This window comes from Lethenteron reissneri, chromosome 38, assembly GCF_015708825.2.
Source record: "Lethenteron reissneri isolate LAM-NWPU_2019-01 chromosome 38, ASM1570882v1, whole genome shotgun sequence".
Classification (NCBI taxonomy): Eukaryota; Metazoa; Chordata; class Hyperoartia; order Petromyzontiformes; family Petromyzontidae; genus Lethenteron; species Lethenteron reissneri.
This window is the reverse complement of record NC_083816.1, coordinates 313,043-336,292: the sequence shown is the minus strand read 5'-3', so window position 1 is coordinate 336,292 and position 23,250 is coordinate 313,043. Positions and strand designations below refer to the sequence as shown.

Sequence of the window (23,250 nt, the reverse complement as noted above, 5' to 3'; positions counted from 1 at the left end):
CAATTGTGTGTTAGCTAGTGTAGGTCGGTGGTCACCACCCTATGTGTAGAGTAAGAGTAACTGTTGAGTAAACGTTGTGTTAATTAATAAATGAGTGTTGCCTCCCAAGAAGTGTGTGCGCCTAAATTGAACCCATTACACTTGCGAAGGAACAGCTTAGATGGACTGGCCACGTGACCAGAATGCCCTACGCGAGACTTCCAAAACAAGTCTTCTTTGGCAAGCTGAAGAATGGAAAGCGAGCACAAGGTGGCCCCAAAAAGCGCTACAAGGACACCCTTAAAGCTTCCTTGAAGAGCTTTGGATTCGAGCTGAAAAGCTGGGAACCCCTAGCACAGGACCGACCTGCCTGGAGAAGAAAAGTATAGGACGGTGCAGTCCTCTGTGAGAGTAGGAGAAGCTCCTGTGCTATCTTGAAAAGGCAGCAGCGCAAATCTACCAAGGAAGGACGTGTGGCTGCACCTCAGAGCTCTACATCCTCCCTGACCTGTCCAGTGTGCCACAGAGAATTCCGGGCTCGGATTGGCCTCTTCAGCCATCTGCGCACTCATCAAAACCCAACAAAATGACAAACGTGCAATGGTCATCATCAACTTTGATGGACGAACAAGAAGAATAAGGTAAAGGAGGTCTCAGTGTAAATGCTTACCCCGAGCTGTCAATACTCTGATAGTGTGCTGTCTTTGAGGTGTACGCCTTTTGGCGTCATCTGTTCCAACACCAATGGAGACTAGGCTCTAAGAAAAGCTGTCTCGGGTGTGGACCAATCAACTTCAAGGACAGTGCATATCATTATCATCATCAGAGTTGTTTCTTTTTGTTTGCATTTTGACTGCTTGTGTTGTGGTTATTGCAAACATGATGCCTTGTATAAAGGTGTCAGTTTTTGTACCAGTTGAAAGGGTAAAAACCTATTACTATATATTGCCACTGGTAAAGGAGGTCTCATAGTGTAAATGCTTACCCCGAGCTCTCAATACTCTGATAGTGTGCTGTCTTTGAGTTGTACACCTTTTGGCGTCATCTGGTCCAACACCAATGGAGACTAGGCTCTAAGAAAAGCTGTCTCGGGTGTGGACCAATCAACGTCAAGGACAGTGCATATCATTATCATCATCAGAGTTGTTTATTTTTGTTTGCATCTTGACTGCTTGTGTTGTGGTTATTGCAAACATGATGCCTTGTATAAAGGTGGCAGTTTTTGTACCAGTTTAAAGGGTAAAACCTATTACTAGTACTACTTATGCCTGTGCATTATGCAGGATTAGCAGCATCAAAGGGAGGGGATATGGGAAATGCAGGTATGTGATTAGTACTACTTATGCCCGTGCATTATGCAGGATTAGCAGCATCAAAGGGAGGGGATATGGGAAATGCAGGTATGTGATTAGTACTACTTATGCCCGTGCATAATGGTATGGTGTATAATAACAAATAGTATACAATTTATATGCTTAATACAATGTACAAAGTAATATATAGTATCGTAATTGTATAGTGCATATACAGCAGTGTGCTATACATTAGGGTGGGTAGAATAATACATAGTGTAATATTACAATGTATAAGGTATTTGGTGGTTTATAGCAATACAGTATATAATTTAATGTTGGGTTTGGCTATGGCAGTATATAGTACGGTGTAGACTCGTGTGATGTAAGAGAATAAAGTTTAGATGGAAGCATATTATATTTTTTACGACGTAGAATTGTAATGTATTACTTACTGTTAGTAACTCAGCTTATTGTAGAGTATATTTAGTATACTGATGATACTATGTAGTTTATACTTTAGTTGTTTACGTGGTGGTTTTAGTTACTGCAGCTACATACTATTAACACTCCTTCCCTTTATTAATGCTACCCCTACCCCCTCCCTTTGATGCTGCTAATCCTGCATAATGCACGGGCATAAGTAGTACTAATCACATATCCGCATTTCCCATAAATATGCTAAATTCCTCTTGATATGCAAAGTCTTTTGTCAAGGCGCCCCTTTCCCCCCCCCCTCCAATCTAGCTTAAATATACGCTCCAAGCGTGGTGGTGTTTCATTCAGACGCTGTCGCCTCGACAGACCTGGTTTTTCACCTGAGGACGGCTGCTTGCGTTGTGGCCGAAACGTCGTGAGAATTATTTTATTATGTTTTATTTATTACTTCCCTTCTACGTGACTTTACCGAAAGAACCAAGAAGGACACTTGTTTATGATTATGAATGATGGGGGGCTGGCCGACTTGGAGTGACGTCACGCGCGTTACACACACGCATCCTTGGCTCATTATATTAGGTAATGCACTCAGAATTATATGAATCCAAATCCAGAGTCAATTGGGTTTTGACTCCATGCTAGGATGCGACCAATCCTAATCCGTGACTTGGAAATCCACGTATCTGGACGTCTGTGAAAAAGAGCTTCGTAGCTCATCAGATTCCTCCAGGATAAATAAACATTCTGACTCTGACCTCCCTGAGCGCGAGCGACTCGACCGTCGATTGGTCGCCCTGAGCGCGAGCGACTCGACCGTCGATTGGTCGCCTTGAGCGCGAGCGACTCGGCCGTCGATTGGTCGCCCTGAGCGCGAGCGACTCGACCGTCGATTGGTCGCCTTGAGCGCGAGCGACTCGGCCGTCGATTGGTCGCCCTGCTCTGCCATGGCGGACACGGAGCGGGTTGGTTTCGTGGTCGCGACCGAGGCGAGTGGCCGCTGGCGTGGGGGGACGTTTTCTCTCTCGGCGACTTCGCGCCCTCGCACGGACGCTGCTTGGCGCAGCCGTGCGGGCGCGCGTTTGGGTGAAAGTTTTGGGGCTCCCTCGCGCGGTCTTCAACGCCGAGAGTGGTCTGTGACGAGGGAGCGCGCGAACCCCGGCGCAGCTACAACGGTTGCGTAACGGCCTCGCGAGTCGTCGTCGCGTGGCGCTGCCGGGTGTCTGGAGCAGCAGCAGCAGCACCTCGCGCTGTTGTGGGCGGATGTTCGAGCCGTGGTCTGTGATCGACTTCGGGCCCGGCCCTGTGGCCCTTTCATGCTGCACTTACCAGCGTGGTGAAGTATGGTCGAACCCATCCCCATGACGCGCACATGGCATGGTGGTTGGGAAGGAAGCGGCGACTATGGCCAGGGTTTGTCAGTAGCCATGCTCTGTCCACTGCTGCAACAGGGGCGCCGCCGTCATCTTCGTGCTCCCTCCCTTAAGCGCAGTAGTAACAACAACAGCAGCAGCACCGCAATAATGATGACGCACTGGGCCTTATTGAACCACGAAGGAAATGACGTGTGGATTAAAGCAGTTTGTGTGTTACGGTTTTTTTTGTTTTGGTCGCACTACTTGCTCTCACCGAACGAGCTTGCCATACATGGCGCGTGGGTCAACGTGTAACTTTGCGTATTGGCAAGTACTGTACTTTTTGCTATTGCCACGACTTGTAAAGACATTATCTTTGGACGCTAATATGTAGGATTGAAGCAGCAATATTTTTGTTGGTGCCGTTACGTTTTATCTGACCGTGCAGTTTCTGTCTCAATTTCAGGAGGTGGATGCTGTAACAGGCAATGCGTCAAGAGAACATTTAGTAAGTGGAGTTGAATGTTGTGAGCAATGTTCTGTCATTTCCTCGAGGGGTGCATTGAACGCAACATTTTATGTCCTGCCAAATACCTGTATAGGTTCCGGCTGGTTCCAAATCCGAAAAGTAAAATCTTACCAGGTGTAGCTATAGGGGGATGTGAGCTATGAATGACAGATATATAGATAAGAGATGCCATGTATGCAGTGAGATGGGAGCTGTATATTCAATGAAGATGTAGGGCTGGGTATCAGCAGAGAACTATGGTTTTCAATTGAACTGGGTTCTCGTCGGGCATAACAGAGACGAACCTCTGGCAATACTTGATTTGTTATGCGTATTGTAGATCAGTGGATGTGAAAATTGAGCTCAAATGTTACCACCATTTACTTTGGCTCTCTACTCTCAATACGTTGTATTGTTGTGAAGAACGAGGACACCACATGGCTTGCCAATAGTTCTGAAACATGTGGACAGTAATAGGCTCTCACTATTAGACCTTGCTCCAAAATATGGCGCGTAAAAGGGATGTTTGTGATTCTGTGGACAGGTTGATATAGCCGTCAAATTCCTGAAAAATCCACGAGTGGCTGGAAGTCCTCCAAAGATACAGAGGGCGTTCCTACGCAAGAAAGGTGAGTGTCATGGGAGGCTCGGATGCGAGAACCCAGGGCCCATGTGGGGTTCTCCAGACCCTTGCCCTCCATGTGTACAACATTTGTAAAACCAGGACGTCTTAGGGTATGTACCATGAGTGGGGTTGCGATGGTGAGAACCGCCTTCCGAGATTAGGCGTCGAGACAGGTGGGGGGTCTGAGTTCACTTTTAATAGAGCTCACCCCTCCAGGATATTATAGATAGGGCAGAGTGCCAGCACAACCCGAATACTCTGCTCCACCTAACACACCGACGCAATTGCACTCGCAGATATACAATTACAAACTCGTGCTCAGCCAGCTTGGTACACAGGTTATCGGACACTAGCCCACGTATCAACTGTGTCAAATATGAGTAGCATCACGCTGGTTACCTCATGATTGCAGATTTATCCGTGCAAATACCTGTAGCCTGATGTTAGCATTACCTACATTTGTGGGTCAAATTGACTCGGTCTGAGACTAGGGAAGCCCCTAGACAACTAGCTGTGACTTCTGTACACCAGCTAGAAGTCCTGCTTACACAATTGCTCACCCCAAATTAGTTATAGGCACATTCAGTTCCACACCGTTCTGTGCAGCCATCACCATGTGCCTACAGTTACCACTCCTGTGTTCATCTATCAGTGAAACACCCACGGTTCATAACAAGCACTCTCAGTACCCTTAAGTACAGCTCACATGCCCACCTATGATCACAACGCTATGCCGCACAAAACTGTGGCTCCAGAGCCGCATTCGGCTCTTATAAGTGTAATAAAAGGACTCGAACACTTCTTTCTGTCTTCGTGTCTTTATTCAGGTTCACGTCTTTACCCACACGGCACTCTGTTATAACTCCTGTATTTGTAGCCCCCGGCTATTCACTGCTATTATAGCTTCCTCACCCCTCTGACTCTCTGCTTCATCTACTGTAACCTCCTCCCTGCAGACTTGCTGCTACCCCTATGTGCAGACCCTCTGGCTGTCACTGTATGCAGACCCGCTGCCCACTCTCTCTGTGCAGCCCCGCTGCTGACTGCAGCCTCCTTGCTGCTTCGGGTCGGTCACCGCTGGCCAACGGTGCCGATCCTCGCTTCCCCCGTGTTCGTGGCGATCTCGCCACACCCCGCTTCGCCCTACGTGGCCTTCCTCTGTTCCTGGCTCCCAGTCACTCCCTCTGCTCTTCCGGTTCCCCTCCTTCTATACTCAACCCCTCTCCCCCCACGTGACCTAACTCCTCCCCCCCTGACGGCACCTCAGAAGGGCCGTTTACAACCGCATTACATCACCCTCCCCCCTAAAGAAAATCCAGCCGACCTCGGCTGAATTGCAACCTGAAAAGCAATGCGGGTGTAAAGGGCCAACACGCAAAAAGACACGAAGCATTGAAGAACATTATAACAATAACACAACACAACACAATCTAACGAAACGTGAGGGATTTCGAGCGAGTACGGGTAGCCGGGCCGTCCCGGACGGTCGGCGGCCCACCCGCCGAGCGGGAACGTGGAAGGGTTTTAGGGGCGACGGGCGCAAGTTCTTCCGTCGCCATTGAAGGCCCGCCACTGTCCCGCTCGCGTCCAGAAACATCCCGTACTCGCGTCCGCGGAGGGATAGGAAGAGCTGCAGGTCCCGTGGGTTCTGCGGCTCCGGTCGGCGTCCCACAAGCGGAAGGTCCTCCTCCCTGCGCTGTCACGGCCGACTTGTCTGTGAAGGGTATGACAGGCGCTCTCGCAAGGTCAGCAGACACAGGCAAGGGCGAGTCGGCAGCAACAGACCCCGGCAAGGCAACTTGGGGAGATGACGCATCCGGCCGTGGGGCAATGTATGGCTTCAACCGGGACGTGTGCACGAACCAACGCCGCGCACCAACCTGAACACGCGCCGACTGTGGGTTGGGAACCTCAATGAGGCGGACCGGACCCTGCCAAGGTCGATGTAATTTAGGAGATGTACCTGGCCGCACCTGTGGGCAATGAAGCCAGGCCAGGTCCCCCTTTTTCCAGGGACACTCCCCCTTTGAACGTCGGGCACACCGCTCATTCCTGGCCTGAGCCTTGGCAGTAGCCATGCGGGCATTTTCCCTCGCCTCAGCGACACGCCGAACGTTGTCCTTAATATACTCAGGAAGAGGCTTAACAGGCCCCCTCGCACCGGTTCCCAACTGGTCATGAATCGGCGGCACGTTCTCACGGCCGTACATAAGGAAAAACGGCGAGTATCCAGTAGCCGCGTGCGGCGTCATGCGATACGCCGAAAGCACCCCAGGGATATGCAAATCCCAATCAGATTGGTTTTCCCCGACTGTATGGCACAGCATGGCGGACAGAGTCCGATTCAACCGTTCCACCATACCATCCGTTTGCGGGTGGTAGGGGGACGTCCGTATCTTTTTAGTTCCAAGAGCCGCACACACCTCCCCCAACAATTTAGACGAAAAGTTACGTCCCTGATCCGTAAGGAGCCTCTCCGGAGCCCCTTTGTCCATTACATACCCAAATAGAAAGGCGTCCGTGATAGACGCCGCTGACTGGTCAGGCAAGGGCCAGGCCATCGGCCAGCGAGAGAGGTACTCCACCCCCACCAGTAAATACTTATTCCCTTTAGCTGATGGCGGAAAGGGTCCCAAAATATCTAACGCCACCAACTCATTAACCCGAGATACTTTAATCGATTGTATCGGCGGAACATATGGATGTTTAGGCGGCTTACGGCGGGCACAATCGGGACACGCGCGAACGTGACCGACGACATCCGTCGTCATGCCGTGCCAATAATAGTCTCGTTGCAGCGTCAATAGGGTTTTCTGCACCCCCAGGTGTAAAAGTGTGTCACAGTGCAAAGATCGAATCAACTCATAGCGCAATGACGCAGGCACAACGAGACGCCAGTGTTCCTGTATCCCTTCCCTCCACATCAGTAACCCATCTCGGAGAGCAGTTTCCGAATTACCACCCGCACCGACTTCCTTACCCGCCTTCTCCGTTCGTTTCCGTAACGACACCAAAGAATCGTCCAACATTTGCTCCCGAATCCACACAGACCTTGGAAGACGCAAAATCCCGTCAGCCGGTCCCCCTTCAACCGGTCCCGGTGTAAGCGGAGGTTCGAGAACATCCACTGCCCGCGCGACAGGTTGAGGGGGGGGCTGAGCCGGTCCACACCTATGCGTCCCCGACGCACACGCACAAGGGGATTGTTGCGGCAACCTGGACAGTGCGTCCGCGTTAGCGTGACGCACACCCTTCCGATGGTGAATTTGGAAGGAGAATTCCTGCAACGTGTCCAGCCATCTCGCCAATTGTCCGGATGGCTGGTCCATCTTAAGAGCGTACTGCAAGGCCGCATGGTCCGTTCGGACAATAAACGACCGACCGTACAGATACGGTCGAAATTGGCGGAGAAAATACACAATAGCCAAAAGTTCCCTGCGAGTGACGCAGTAACGAGTTTCCGCGGGAGACAAAACCCGACTCCCGTACGCCACCACACGCTCAACACCACCTTTTGACTGGGACAACACCGCCCCAATCCCGGTGTCACTCGCATCAGTATCCAGAATGAAGGGATGTTCAAAATCCGGATAATCCAACGTCGGCGCAGTAGCCAGTAGGTCGCGCAGGCTCCGAAACGCCGCCTCCTCCGGCGGTCCCCACACAAATTTGTGCCCCTTCCCAGTAAGGAGATGCAAAGGCCTGGCGATAGTAGCGAAATTCGGAACAAACCTCCGGTAATATGAGGCGAACCCCAAAAACCGACGCACATCACCCACCGTGGCGGGGGTTGCCCAATCCCGGACACACGCAGTTTTCTCTGGATCCGTGGCCACCCCGTCCGCACTAACAATATGTCCCAAGTATCGAACGGAACGTTGCAGTAGATGACATTTCTTAGGCTTGAATTTCAAATTAGCAGAACGCATTCTGGCAAAAACGGCCTCCAACCGCAATAAATGCTCATCAAATGTGCGGCTGAAGACAATAATATCATCTAAATAAATGAGACATGTCTCCCACTGCAACCCCGTCAATACCAACTCCATCAATCTCTGAAAGGTGGCAGGGGCTGCATTCAACCCCATCGGCAGACAGTTAAATTGGAACAACCCCTGCGGCGTACGGAACGCTGTCTTTTCCCGCGAGGGCTCGTCAAGGGGAAGCTGCCAGAAGCCCGAAGAGAGATCTAGCGTTGAAAAAAACTTAGCCCCTGACAAGGCGTCGAGAGAATCGTCCATACGCGGCAGGGGATACGCATCTGCCACCGACACTTTATTTAACTTCCGAAAATCCACACAAAATCGTAATTTACCATCTTTCTTTTTAACCAACACGACAGGCGCACCCCACGGGCTATTAGACGGAGATATAATATCCGCTTTCAACATGTCTTCCACTGCCCCTCGAACGTGCTCACGCTCAGCCGGACTCATCCGAAGCGAGTTCAAGCGGATAGGGGCCGCGTCCCCCGTTTCGATGTGATGAGAGAGCAGCGAGGTGCGTCCCAAGTCCAAATCGTCCGAGCTAAACACATCGGAATAGCTCGCTAATAATTTATGAATCGCACAACGCTGCTCAGCGGAAAGGGCCGAATTTTCCGCACATAATTCGGCGATCCAACGATCGTCCACCCCTCCGTCGTGTGAAACACCACCCACCAGCCCCCCGTCCGGAATGTCACTCTGAGCCGTAAACGCCGTAGTGGCGTGTGCCACAACGGTACCAGCCGGCACACACACGCTTTCAGAAGTCGCATTTAACACCTGCAAAAACGGGCGCTGATCCGGACGGACAATGGTTTGCGCCCCCACCAGTGCCAATCCGCCCGTAACAGCGGCGGACGGCGACAGCAAAATTCCACAAGCACTCTGCCGACCCGGAACCGGCTTCCGGTATCGTAGGGGAATGAGCATCTGCGAGCCAGGTGGAATATCAACTGAAACTTCCGATAACGCCTGCACCTGGGCAACCGGAGCCGGTCGCCCCCAGGTGGACTGTAAAAACGCCAATTTGCGGCCCCCTGGCAGTTCAATGCAATTTTCATTGATTCTAATTAAAATGGGCATCTTAGCCAAAAAATCCGTGCCCAACAAGCAAGGAACCGCCAGGGACCTCGAAATTAACACAACGCCCGAGGCCGAGACCCCCCCGATAGAAATATTAGCGTCCACCTGTCCCACGATGCCCATACTACCCCCGTTCGCAGCGATGCAGGAAGCGTAAGCCGGCCTCACGGCCCCCGGTGGGATGTTCAAAAGATGGAATATGACATCCGAAATAATGGTCGCGGACGCCCCGGAATCCACCAAAATACGCACGTCCACCCCTTGGATCGACCCCGGTACAGTGGACGAACCTGTAGCGGCCGCGACAACCCGCCGAGCCAACTTACGCCACTGCGTTATCGAGCGACAAGGCGCAGATACTGGCCTCCCATATTTTAGAACATCCGCGTCGCACAACAACGGCGATGAGTGAGGTGTCAGGCCTTGCCGGGTGTCTGGTGCGCACCGACTTGCCTGTGCCGGAGGGTCTTTCTTTGGGACGTCCGCGATCGAGGCCTCCTGCTGGGGCGGCCCCGGAACCCGGGCCCAGCAGTCCCTGGCATAGTGGCCCCGACGGCCGCAGCGGAAACAGTCGACGTCGGGTCGGCGCGCAGCAGGCCCCCCGTCCCGACGTGGCCGCGCCGGCGGCGGAGCCCGCGGCCCCGGCTCGCTTCGAGCCGGCCACGGAGTGGAGGCGGCCGACAGCTCCTTTGGGCCGGTCGCATCCGGCACGTACACGGCCTTTGTAGGGTCCCACCCTACGGCCCCCCCATCGACGACAGGACCGCCCGTCCACGCCGTGACTTGTTTCCAGCGGCGGAGATTGAACTGGGCGTCCAAACACTTAGCCGCGGTCCGGGACGTGAGTTTCTCGTGACCGCAAGCCGGCATAGGAATGCCCAGATCCCGGGATAACTCCAACATCTTCCCCAAGATGAGAGGTTCCAGCAGGTCAGGCTCCGTCTCCGGGTAAGCGGCCATCGCGAGTTCCAGCACGGCGCCCCTGTACGCTACAGGCGACTCCTCCGGTGCGCGTTGCCACTGCACGAAGCGGCGATGGGCGTCATCCGGTGGCTCGTACGCGTCCGCCATTTCGTCGAACACTCCACGCAATGTTTTCTTCTTCGCAGCTTTTATAGAGCGAAAAAAACGAACAGACTCATCGTCAAGGAGAGTCGGAAGCACCTCCAGCGCCTCGGCGTCCGTCCACCTTGCCGTTCGTACCGCCGCCAAAAATCGACAAGCGAACGCACTCCAATCGCCCCCGATGGAGAACTCCTTAACAGTTGTAAGGTGACGACTGCGGCTCCTTGGCCTGCTTCCGTCCGTCACCGACTCTTCCGGCGGCAAGTTCAGCAAGGCGTCGCAACGCGGTGTCGCCAAGATGGCGGACGATCTTCGTGGCGGCCCCAAGATGGCGGCTTCCCGCCTTCCGTGGTGCGCCACGCCCAAGATGGCGTCTTCACGCCGCGTGGTCAATGGCGGCGCCATCGAAGACGACCCGGGCTCCTGCCGATCACCACCATCACCTTCCAACGCCGCCCTTGGCGTGACAAGGTCACACAACTCCGTGATGACGGTTTTTAGGGTCGCCAGTTGCTCCGCCATCCGGGTCCATCTTAAATCTTCGTCCTTCAACGCAGATGGGTCGGGCGCAGCGGCAACCTCCTCCACACCCGGGCCCTCACGGATCTCTCCCTCCGCCGAAGTGAAGCCGACCTCAGGAGGAAGATCGTCGTCGTCCGATGATGAAGCCGACGCCGGAGATGGGATATTCTTCTTCCTCAGTTGTTTCGCCATGCCGTTTCACTTCTGACTCCAGTGTAATAAAAGGACTCGAACACTTCTTTCTGTCTTCGTGTCTTTATTCAGGTTCACGTCTTTACCCACACGGCACTCTGTTATAACTCCTGTATTTGTAGCCCCCGGCTATTCACTGCTATTATAGCTTCCTCACCCCTCTGACTCTCTGCTTCATCTACTGTAACCTCCTCCCTGCAGACTTGCTGCTACCCCTATGTGCAGACCCTCTGGCTGTCACTGTATGCAGACCCGCTGCCCACTCTCTCTGTGCAGCCCCGCTGCTGACTGCAGCCTCCTTGCTGCTTCGGGTCGGTCACCGCTGGCCAACGGTGCCGATCCTCGCTTCCCCCGTGTTCGTGGCGATCTCGCCACACCCCGCTTCGCCCTACGTGGCCTTCCTCTGTTCCTGGCTCCCAGTCACTCCCTCTGCTCTTCCGGTTCCCCTCCTTCTATACTCAACCCCTCTCCCCCCACGTGACCTAACTCCTCCCCCCCTGACGGCACCTCAGAAGGGCCGTTTACAACCGCATTACATAAGTACTGTTTTGTGACGTTATTTATTAAGGACCGGAAAAAATGGCTCTTGTCATTTAGGGTGCCGACCCCTCGTGTAGCCTGCGTCACCGTCACGAGGAGATCTTCTGGCAGGCTGATAAAAGTCTCCAAACTACTGCGCGTACAGTATTTAAATGTCCAAAATATTTCCTGTAAATTTCTAAACATTTATAAACAAAATAAGTCCACTATACAAAGGTTAATTATAATGCATTTATGGCAATTCACAATTAACCAATTAATTCACGTGATCTTACCAAATTTGTCTTAAGACCCTCCACCACTCAACATAGCCAAACACATTTCATGATCACGTGTACAAGTATTTTACGCGTCAATATTTTTTTCAGTTCACCTATAAGTTAAACACAAATGTACCAATTAGATTTCACGTGACCACGTAATTAACACTTGTTCACGTGACAGTTTACTTTCTTTGACTTTGATAGGTGATGGAGTGTCTGAATGACACAAATTTGGTCCTACCATAACGTGGCCGAACTCAACAATAAGATTATGAATCGTAATATTACCTGTGTAGTGACATTAGGGATGTCACTGTGCGATGTTCCTACGTCGCGGACAGCACTGGGTGGATTTCGATTTAAAGCTTTCGTGACTGCAGGGATTAATCTTATTGGTTCTTTCAGTAAAGTCACATAGAAAGGAAATAATAAAAATAAACATAATAAAATAAAATTCTCACGACGTTTTGGCCACAACACAAGCAGCCGTCCTCAGGTGAAGACAGAGCTGTCTGAAAGACAGCGCTCCAATGAACATTGCTAAGCTTGGCAGCATATTTTAAGCTGGGTGGGAGGAGAAGAGCGCCTTGACAAAGAAGTTTCCATATCAACAGAAGAATTTAGCATTGAATAAGCTGTGATAATGTGAGAGAATTAGCAGGATGTTAAAGTCAGAAATTGGCATGTAACTGGGAGATTAGCATGATGTTAATGTGAGGAATTGGCATGTAACGGTCACGGAAGTGGCTATGTTAAAGTCAAAGTTTACATATCAACAGAGGCATTTAGTATATTGACGCTAAAGAACCGCAACACCCACTATCATACAATAAACCGATGTGAAAGATCTAAATATAAACTACATCCATATAATCAATGTACTCAATATATTCTCCAATAAGCTGAGCTATTAACATTAAGTAACTGGGTATACAATACACTATATAATGACTATCATATAGTGAACCGATAAAAAACTAAAATATTAACTACATCAATATACTCAATATAATCTCTCACGGATTTTATGTACTGTACTGAATCGGACTTGGATCTTATGTTTGTTTAGAATTTTGGAGATCTTTTTGGTCACGCCTGCTATGTATGGCAACGTGATAGTTTTGATCGGAGTTTCAAGTGGCTGTTTCTATATAACAGCTTGGCGGATGGTGCGGTCAGAGTATCCGTTCATCCTGAGGGCCCGATGTACATGTCTCAATTCACTGGCCAGGTGGTGTTGGTCAGAAATGCCATGAGCTCTGTGGTATAGTGTTTTGATGAGAGAATTATTTTGAGACTGGTGGTGGTGGGAATCAGGTTTCAAGTAGGAATCTGTGTGGGTGGCTTTCCTGTAGACAGAATGTCCCAAGGATCCATCTGGTCTTCTCTCAAACAGAATATCTAAGAATGGTAGTTTGCCATCTCTCTCCACTTCCATGGTGAATCTGATGGATGGGTGTCTGGAATTGATGTGGTCCAGGAAGTGGTTCAATGCTGGGAGGCCATGTGGCCAAATGACGAAAGTATCATCCACATACCTTTTCCACAGGGAAAGGATGCAGGGTGGACGTCTGGATGGCGTCTGATTCAAACTTTTCCATGAACACATTGGCTGTCACTGGTGACAAGGGGGAGCCCATAGAAGAGGTACCCTCATTCTGTTTGTAGAAGGTGCCATTCCAAGTAAAATAAGTCTTGGTGAGCAATGCCTAACCAGCGCAGGTACATCCAAATTCAATCCATGTTGGACCAAGTCTTGAACTACTTTACCGAGTGTTGACATCCCCAGCGTTTACCAGTATTGCTTATTTTTATGCTTAATATCAGCTAACACCGGCCACAACCATGAGCTGATGTGCAACATTGTTCTCTTTTAGCACCGCCCCCGAGGACCATCATCCTGGCTGCCACATTCAGACAAGCCCCTCCCCCTCTCAACTCTAGGATCACCTTCCTGGCTCCACACCCCCCCCCCCATCCTGCACCTCTACCATCCGTTGCACTTGTCCTCTAGGATCACCTTCCTGGCTCCACCCACACCCCAAACCCCCCCCCACCCTGCAGTTATTTTGCTGTGCCTTTTTACACCTGATGAAGGAAGCTTGTGTTGCCTCCGAAACGTGATTTCTTATTTTATTTCTATTATTTTTATTATGTATTTATTTTTATTTATTTTTACCTACGTGACTACCAAAAAAACATAAGAGTGAATTCTTGCAGTCACGAAAGCTTCAAATCCAGGAATATGTGGATTGCCTCGAACTAATCTACCATGAGAGATTCGTTCAATTTCAATTGAGAAGATGGATTCTGACTCAGCAATCATTGGAAGGACGTGATAAATCATTTTGGGTTTTGATTGATTTTGTTTTACGGTGACTTTCAGACTGCAGTCCATTCGCTGGCATTGCCTCTTAGTACCTTTCACGCGACGGTCAATGGTATGGTTTATAGAAGATTGTATAATAAATAGTATAACAGTGTAATGTTTAATATAATTCATGAGGTAATATATAGTATCGTAATTGCATAGTGAATATACAGCAGTGTGGTATACAATAGGGTTGGTAGAATGATACATAGTGCAATATTACAAGTCTAATATTATAGTCTATAGTAACGCGGTGTATAATTCAATGTTGGGGTCTGTCTATGGCAGTCTATAATACGGGGGCATAGTCGTGTGATGTAAGAAAACAGATTAGATGGAGGCATATTATAATAAATAAATCACGAGCACAAGTCAGATTTAAAACACGGTAGGACGAATTCTTCTGCCGTAGCTGATCATTGTTTCAACGCAGCAGGTTCTCATGATATTGTTTTCTCCGATACCAAAGTACTCTGCAAGCCGTCTGGATACTACCAAAGATTTGTCCATGAAGTCATCCAGATATACAAACATAGACACAACTTCAACCGAGAGGATGGTTTCAAATTAAGCAATCATTGGAAGGATGTCATCAACCAAGTCAAACTTTAGCTGCCTTATAATTTTACAGCCATATCCATATTTCCAGTCTTTTACTCCCAGCCTGATACACTACCATCACTAAGAAATTTTAATGTACAACAGTGTTTCAATAGCGCAAAAAATTGTCCCCCCCATCCCACTCTCCTCTCCCTCCCCCCCGTTCCCCCCCCCCCCCTGGCATCACAAAGAAAAAAGATGGTTATCTATCGGCTTAACTCATGCTAATCCCCTGCCCAACCGCCCGCGACGGCACACGGCCTGCCCCCCCCCACCCCTTGGCTCCTCCTCCCCCTTATTAGCCTATATATACATGTGTCTCTAAATAGCTCTTCATACGCTACAGTAATTTTGCTGGAGCGGTCACACCTGATGACGGATGTTTGTGTTGCTTCTGAAACGTGATTCAATTTAGTTTTATTTTTTTTTGTTTTCACCTACGTGACTTTACCAAAAAAACCAAAGAGTGTGGATCCTTGCAGTCACGAAAACTTCAAATCTAGCCTGCTACTCAGTTGGACTCACTATACCGGCGAAAAACCTGCGTGTTAATGACCAGTAATTATAAAAATTTCTGTAGGATTTTGGATCTCACTAAAAATCTTAAACATTCACATGATGTACATCTCACTTCTGTATATTTTTGTTTTTTTTGTGTCTAGGTCTGACAGACGTGGAGATAGAGGATGTGTTTCTGCGGGCTGGGGTGCATGGAGGAACCAGCCTCACTCATGCGCAACATTTGGCCCAGTCTCCTGCAGGACCACCAGCATCACGGCACTGTGAGTGGAACCTTCTGTCACGACCATTCCACTTGGCCTGCACGCACAGGGCTCTCTCAGAGTCCTTGTGTTGTCAACTCTACTCTGATTCTGTCTCTGGAACTCAAAAAGTATGAGAGCCTTGAGAGTAGCTAACTACTTGTTGAATCTCAGGTGCTTACAATTACTTTGCTCACCAGCTTGGCGCTGGAGGGACGTGGGCGCTCTGTCAGCTGTCATTGCGGCTATCGGCTTCGGCATCAACCGGCTGTACAAGGCATGCATAGATAACGAGCACTTGCACTCATGTGAGGCTGTCGAGATTAGAGGCGATTTCAGGTATCCTACGTAATACACAACACGTTTGTGGCGAATGTTATACGAAGCATACAGAGCAGGTATATTTACTATGTGTGAAGTTATCCATTCACACTATGAGATCTCTTTTACCAGTGGCAAAATATAGTAGTAGGTTTTTACCCTTTTAAACTGGTACAAAACTATAAAGGTGTCAGTTTTGTACCAGTTTAAAAGGGTAAAAACCTACTACTATAAGTTATTCATTGTTCAAGTGATATTTTTGCAGTGAAAGTGTTATTTACGAAAATCATCCACCCATTTTTCATATTAGCGCAAGGTACAATCATCTTACGTCATCTCGAAACATTAATTTGTTCGCATTTTGCACAGGAAAGCTAAATATGAGAATTGTTTACTCTCTGCAGCAATGGGTGTCTTGCTTCTGTGCTTGTATCGACCGACTTGTGCGTGCTTAGTGGCTGGCGGCTGTTCGTGCTGCAGAAGCCCAGCGTCTCACTGATGTGGAATCCACTGTCTCTGCAATGGCCGCTTCACTCACCCACGCTGGTGCGTGCATAAGCATAGCAATGCACAATCGTCCATTGCATCCAACCGTTAAAGCGCTTGTAATTCACATTTACCTACAGTAGTTGCCATAACCATCATCAGCTATGTTACTATACTGCTGGATGAAGGCCTCCACAAACCGTCACCATGCCTTAGAGTCCTGCGATGCGAGTCTGTCTATTTCCTGTACTCAAGTTGATCTGGCTTCATCTCCTTCCGGCTGTGTTCCTTTCGCTGCCATTCTGACTTTCGGCCATCGTTCTTTACAGCAACATGTTCTCCCCGAGCCCCATTACATTTTTTACAGGTCAATGTGATGTGTTAGGGTTACGACGCTTGTTTACCCAGGAAAGCCTCACTGTGAGGCCTAGTACAGGTATCCCTCGATTTATGAGAGGGAGCCGTTCATCAAAAACACATGTAAAATTAAATTGAATTAATCGGAATGGCTTTTCCCATAAATTTAGGGATGTGTTTCATTCCAATTGTATTCCTTAACCTAAAAATATAACACGAAAATGGTATTAAAGGACATAAATATAAAAATGATTCGATAATTAATTTAAATCTAAATAATTAACTTTTATTGTGGAAATTCGATTTCGTTAATCGAAAAGTGTCCATAATTTACAGCAAATTTCGTAAACAAAAGTTTGGAAATCGAGGGATACCTCCGGTACTCTTTTTTTAGTAGGGTCCTGCCAAGTTGTTTTGTAATAGGGGGTGTTGCTGTATGTTATCCCAGTTAAGTAATTTGCAGGTCTCCTTCAGTATTGGATTGTTCAGTATTGGGTTGTTTAACACCAATTACATCGCATGTGTAAGGACAGTACGGGGTTATGTAGGGACAGTACAGCTCCCCGTGGCCGTAACGGGAACAGACAGGGTCATGTTCGGGTAATGTGGGACCTAAGTGGTTGCTAATGATGATTGATGGGACAAGCGTTGACAAGGTCGCGTGAGGGGAAGCATGGGACCTAACGATAGTAAATTGTATTAAGGGCAGAGACGGACAGGGCCAGGTGCGGTAAGAGAGGGTTCGGGAATAGGGGCGTAGCCGGGTCGTGAGGGGGATAAGAGCCGGCGTGAACCGGAATGCTGGGCTGCTGTTGTAGGGGAATTGTCGTCGCCGTCGTCACCTAGGAGCGGGTCGTGTTCATCATCCAGGAGTGGACACCTTGTAGTGTTGGAAGACTAGCGATATGTTGTCTCAGAATAGAGTTATCTAAGTTACCCAAGTGTATATAGTTACTCGTTAAGTTATCAGTGAGTCGGCGGACTTTATTCATAATAAATACATATATAACTGAACAAGACGGTGTCTCTGAGAGCTACATTTCATATGTATTTTTTTAGCTCGGCCAGCACCAAACCAGAGAACCCAGAGGACATCAATGCAGAACATGAGGACGGAGAAACTCCACACAGAAAGGCACCGAAGTTGGGAATCGAACCTCGGACCTTCGTGCTGCGAGGCACGAATGTCACCACTGTGCTGCCCTGCTGCCAGAATTATTCATTAGCATCTGCCATCTGTCTAGAAATAATACTCAAGTCACTTCACCTGGGCGGCAGGGTGGTGGTGCTGTGGTAACAGTTGTGCTTCACAGCAAGACGGGTCCTTGATTTCGATTCCCAACTCGGGTGCCTTTCTCTGTGCCGTTTGTTCTCCCTCTATTCTGCTTGGGTTTGCTCTGAGGTCTTTGATTTGTATGTATGCATGTTGAACTTCTTTCACCCCGTTCATAGCCAACCGTGCGAATCGGATTTCCTCCCACTTGTATAAACACTCATTAATTGGCTGAAAACATTTTCTAATAAAACCCAAATGCAGGAGCCTGAAAAGAGTCCTATGACTTGCTGGCTTTATTATTTATGTCATTAATAATTATAATTGGTATTGGCCAAACATGGCAATGATGAAAAATCACGTACAAATCACTTAATTGGGTTTACACAGAGCAACATTGTTCCCGACATGCGAGCACTTGGCAGGACCCTCCTGAAAAAGAGTATTGAGATCCAATGAGGGTTTCCAGGGTAAACAAGCGTAAATGAAAATAAATGCAATAACACTATACATGTGGCTTAAGATGTTTGTATAATGTGTTTAGTGACACAACTACAGACAAGTGTCGCAGGGACCCACGAGCTGTTGTCACGTCAACAAAAACAGTTGGAGCGGCTGACAGATGACACCGCTGTATCCAAGGTAAAACGTGCGAACACTCATCGTATGAAGGAAGGTGGTGAAGTGGTCACATTCGTCCCCTCACAGCAAGTATGCGCCTGGGTTTGATTCGCTACTCAGGTACATTTCTGTGTGGCGTTTGTATGTTCTCCCTCTGTTCTGCATGGGTTCCTCCATTTCCTCTGATGTCCTCCCATAATGTAATTGGTAGTGGTCAGAACGTGGCAGTGCTGAAAAATTACCTGCAAACTACTCAATTGGGATTATACACGGCAGCATCATGCCTCCTACTGCGAAAACTTGGCAGAATCCTCCTGAAAAAGAGTCTTAAGACTGAAGCTTTCTTGAATAAACAAGTATAAATAATCGACTTCTCTAATGGATCAGACCAAGCAGAACTCCCTAAAACCTTCAGCTGCTAGACTACCCAGATTTTATGGCCTTCCAAAAATCCACAAAGTAGGTACCCCGCTCCGTCCTATCGTCTCCACCATTAACTCACCCACTTACAAATTGGCCCGATTTCCGTCAGCAGTTACATTGGGGAAACGAAACGACATGTCTCGGACCGCGTTCATGAACACAAGGCACATCTGAAACACAGTAGGACCCAATACCTATGCCGTTGATGATCATTGTGTTTTAACGCTGTGGGCTCACGAAATTGATTTTTCCAAGACGGAGGTACTCTGCAAACCTACTGGCTACCTTCAGAGATTTGTTCATGAAGCCATCCAGATATATAAACACAGACACAACTTCAACCGAGAAGATGGGTACAAATTGAGCAATCATTGGAAGGACGTTATTAACCAGGTAAAGTCTTAACTGACTGTGATGTTTCCATCCTACCTACCTATGTCAGCTGTTATTTCCGACTCTGTCTCTCTCTAAGATTTCTCATGCTCACATGTCCTTTGCATTGCACTCCCATGCCGTTGGATTGCACTCATGCTCACATGTCCTTTGGATTGCACTCTCATGCCTTTGGATTACACACTCTTCATTCTTACATTAACATGCTAATCTCTCGCATTATCATAGCCACTTCTGTGCCCTCGTTGAGGAGGCCGCTCTCCGTTCTTAGTTACATGCTAATTTCTGACATTAACATCACTAGCCCCGCCCACTTCTTTATGACCCTTGCGCTACACCCATTTCAAATATTTTAGAACAGTCTGCCTCAGCAGATCATGCTTTCCTACCTGATGACGGACGCTTGTTGCACCCGAAACGTGATTTATTTTATTTTATACCTACGTGACTTTACTGAAAGAACCAAAGAGTATAGATTCCTGCAGTCATGAAAGCTTCAAATCAAGAAAGTTTAAATAAAACAAAATACTCAGGCAATAATATGTACATGGCACCGCCTGACATGTTTCCGTTTGCCAGAAGCCTTCCAGCAAAATTTACCCAGACACGCATATTTTGCACTTCCAACATCAATGACTGTAGATCCTTACATCTGTCACCACCCTCACAACCACAGACACTGTATGGGCTAGGTGTGATCTGTACCTGCCTTAATAGGTGCTAACTTGTCTAAATATTTTAAGGGGCTAAACTAGGGATTGTTGTCTTTTCATGTGTGTATGCAGGCCAGTGGTCCATTGCTTTCAGATCTTCGAACAGAAATAGCCTCCATTAAAGGTCTCATGCTGGGAAGGTATGTTGCCAAACCTCCCGAATGTTAAGAGCAACCCAAAATTGGCTGTTTCTTGATGCAGTCCTAGCCGCACACGCGAGCATCTGTAGGAGTGTGTCGATGGCTGCCGGAATGAAAACGAGCCGCTTCGTTCACGGCTTTTAAGCCGGCCCTTGCTCCGTATTGATGATTAATTTATTATTAATCCGCTTGTTCAACCAGGAGAGCGTCATTGAGGCTCTCTTTCAGGAGAGTTCGGCCAAGTTTTTTGCATTAATAGTCCATGTTGCGATGCGGAATCCCAAGTAATTTGCAGGTTTTGCATTGGGATGTTTAACCAATCCCAGTTACATTGTTTTTTTTATCTCTGGTAGGAAACCAGAGAATCTGGTGGAAACCCATGCAGAACAGAGGGAGAAAATACTGACTTAACATAGACAGGCGCCCACATTGTTGAGGTGTTCACACATTGCTGTTTTCGTGTCTCACTTAGAAAGCAGTTCCCGTGTCCCCCGAATCCAGCAGCCATTCTGCCGAGCTGGCAGCTGGCATTGAAGCCATCTACTTCGACTGGAACAACAATTTCTTCAACAATGATATCTCAGGACGTCAACGCGGCAACAAATAAAGAGCAACAACTGCAGCCAAGGGACAACACCGACAATCTTACTGGAAGCAGTGAAAATGTCAGCAGCAGCGATATTTCACCAATAAGTCATGAATCAGGTAAAAATAATCATTACTTAGCTTTTGCACTGTTACTGTCTCAAGGCTATCACGACGGCACTGTGTTTCACAGTCTGCAGCACTGTCACAGTAGGGCCACATGTTGCCGCGTGTAATCCCAATTGAGTGATTTTCAGGTTATTTGTATAATTTGGTAAACTTGGATCATGACGTCGGCACAGTGGCCTACTCTTTGTAAATGGTGACAGGGGATCTTTAACGTCTGCTATGAAGCAAATGGCGAATATTTTATGGTTGATATATCTGCAGTGGTAACCAGGGCAGCCTTCTGGATTCAAATCATGAACCCCTGCAACAAGAGGTGAACGTGCTACCCCTGGGCCACGTCACCACCCAACACCTTTATAAAAAGACAAACACTTAGTTTTTTTTCAACGGTTTTACTTAACTTGACTCCTGTATCGTGGTCAAATCTTTTAATCAAAATTTAGTTTACTTCCTGTTCAATCAATTCCAATTTTGCACACGTACTCAGATCCGGTGACAATGCATGCATGTATCAAAAATCGGCATCAATCAATTAATTCGCTACTTTAAAGCAATTTACATTTTGTATGAACGCCTTATTATTTACATATATATTTGTGTAGGTCTAAAACGCCGCGGTCCCTAAACTCTCGAATCGCCTCGCCCAAGAACCAGGCGCCACGTGTCTCAGGCGCACCAGTTGTGAATAAAACCGTTGTTAAAAAATAACTTTTTTTAAGGAGTTTATTTAAACTATGAGATCTCTTTTACCAGTGGCAAAATATAATAGTAGGTTTTTACCCTTTTAACTGGTACAAAACTGACACCTTTATTCAAGACATCATGTTTGCAATGACCACAACACAAGTAGTCAAAAAAGCAAACAAAAAGAAGCAACTCTGATAAGGATGATAGTGCATATTATCATCCTTATCAGAGTTGCTTCTTTTTGTTTGCTTTTTTGACTACTTGTGTTGTGGTCATTGCAAACATGATGTCTTGAATAAAGGTGTCAGTTTTGTACCAGTTAAAAGGGTAAAAACCTACTATTATGAGTTTATTTAAAGTGATGAATATTGTTTGCTGATATGTTTTATTGTTTTAAACAGCATCACCAGGTCTTGATTCCGAAGTCCACATCCTGAAGGCAGAGGGTAAAGTTAATTCTGTTTAAAGTTTCACACAAAACGGTGAAGTGGGTGATGGCTTCATCTATCAGCATCAGGACAAGGACGAAGATGTCGTCACTCAAGTTTGTGTTCTCACGAAGGTGGAAGCTCAAGGAGAAAATGAGGTGGACTGAGCAATGATAAATTTGGTATCGACTCATTTTCACTGATCCACATTTTAAATTTTCGGGCAAAATTATGTACAAACATATGCTACTGTATTCACTCATACTTTCAGACAGATATGTTATTTTTATTCTTTACAATGGTTAATTTAATTAACGTGTCGGTTTTCACAGCCAAAGTAATCATTCATGATATGTTTCTGTGTTTGTCCACAATGATGATCTGGCCAAATTTGTGCTTTTTAAAAGCCTCTACTATCCGACACACCCAAAGCACTTGTCATGGGGTGTACAAGAGTTTTACACGCCAATTGTTTCACCGCACTGGTGAATTTAATTAAAATTCTCACAACCAAATTTAGCAAAAGATGTTCTCATTGAAATCGAAGTAATTTTTAAATGAATGGAAGGAACTAAACTAAAATTAGACAACATGAAAATATTAAGTTAAAGTTGAGAAAATCTAAAATGTAATCCGAAGCTCAACCTCAATCGGAAGTACTGAAAGTAATTTCTCACCTTGTCATGAGTTTTATTTTAGTATGGATCACGAAGCTGAACACTTCCCATGAGAACAATTAATCGCATTTATATAATTTCACAATTACTTGTAAAATGAATTCAACAAATAAACATAAATCTAAAAAATGTGTCGCTGTTTTGTGGCTGAGTTTATCCCATTTACCGCAGAGGTGGTTTTTCCAGTGAAACAGCCGCAGGTTTTCAGACCAAAAACGAGCCAGTGTGTAGGTGGGGTAGTTGATAGTAGTGGCGATTGGACGAAGGGGTGTATCTTCTTTATGTATCTTTGGTAAGCCATATAATTTTGGTGGCCTGGCAGCAGAAGATTTCAACGAGAACTGTTTGGTTTGAACAATTAATGCGGTTGAATCAGAAATGATTTTGTTGGTTTGTATGACGAGGCTGTTGGTGGGGTCTCTTTTTATTTTTGTATAGCT

At 47.4% G+C, this 23,250-nt stretch overlaps 1 protein-coding gene across 1 annotated transcript; it reads left to right on the top strand.

Moving 5' to 3' along the window:
- The first annotated feature begins 2,593 nt into the window (after window positions 1–2,593).
- On the top strand, window positions 2,594–22,941 carry PEX14 (peroxisomal biogenesis factor 14). The gene is made up of 10 exons (XM_061567300.1): window positions 2,594–2,695; window positions 3,528–3,569; window positions 4,114–4,198; window positions 15,479–15,598; window positions 15,778–15,854; window positions 16,354–16,444; window positions 18,559–18,656; window positions 20,237–20,304; window positions 20,777–21,009; window positions 22,107–22,941. The coding sequence occupies exons 1-10, from the start codon at window positions 2,654–2,656 to the stop codon at window positions 22,169–22,171; spliced, it is 921 nt and encodes a 306-aa protein (XP_061423284.1). The 5' UTR covers window positions 2,594–2,653; the 3' UTR covers window positions 22,172–22,941.
- Window positions 22,942–23,250: the final 309 nt, after the last annotated feature.

Bases quoted from the DNA above. Each gene is read 5' to 3' on its own strand.
- PEX14 (XM_061567300.1), top strand. From the start codon at position 2,654: ATGGCGGACACGGAGCGGGTTGGTTTCGTGGTCGCGACCGAG. The intron at 2,696-3,527 runs GCGAGTGGCCGC...TCTCAATTTCAG, and splicing joins GTTTCGTGGTCGCGACCGAG to GAGGTGGATGCTGTAACAGG. The intron at 16,445-18,558 runs GTGCGTGCATAA...TAATGTGTTTAG, and splicing joins CGCTTCACTCACCCACGCTG to TGACACAACTACAGACAAGT.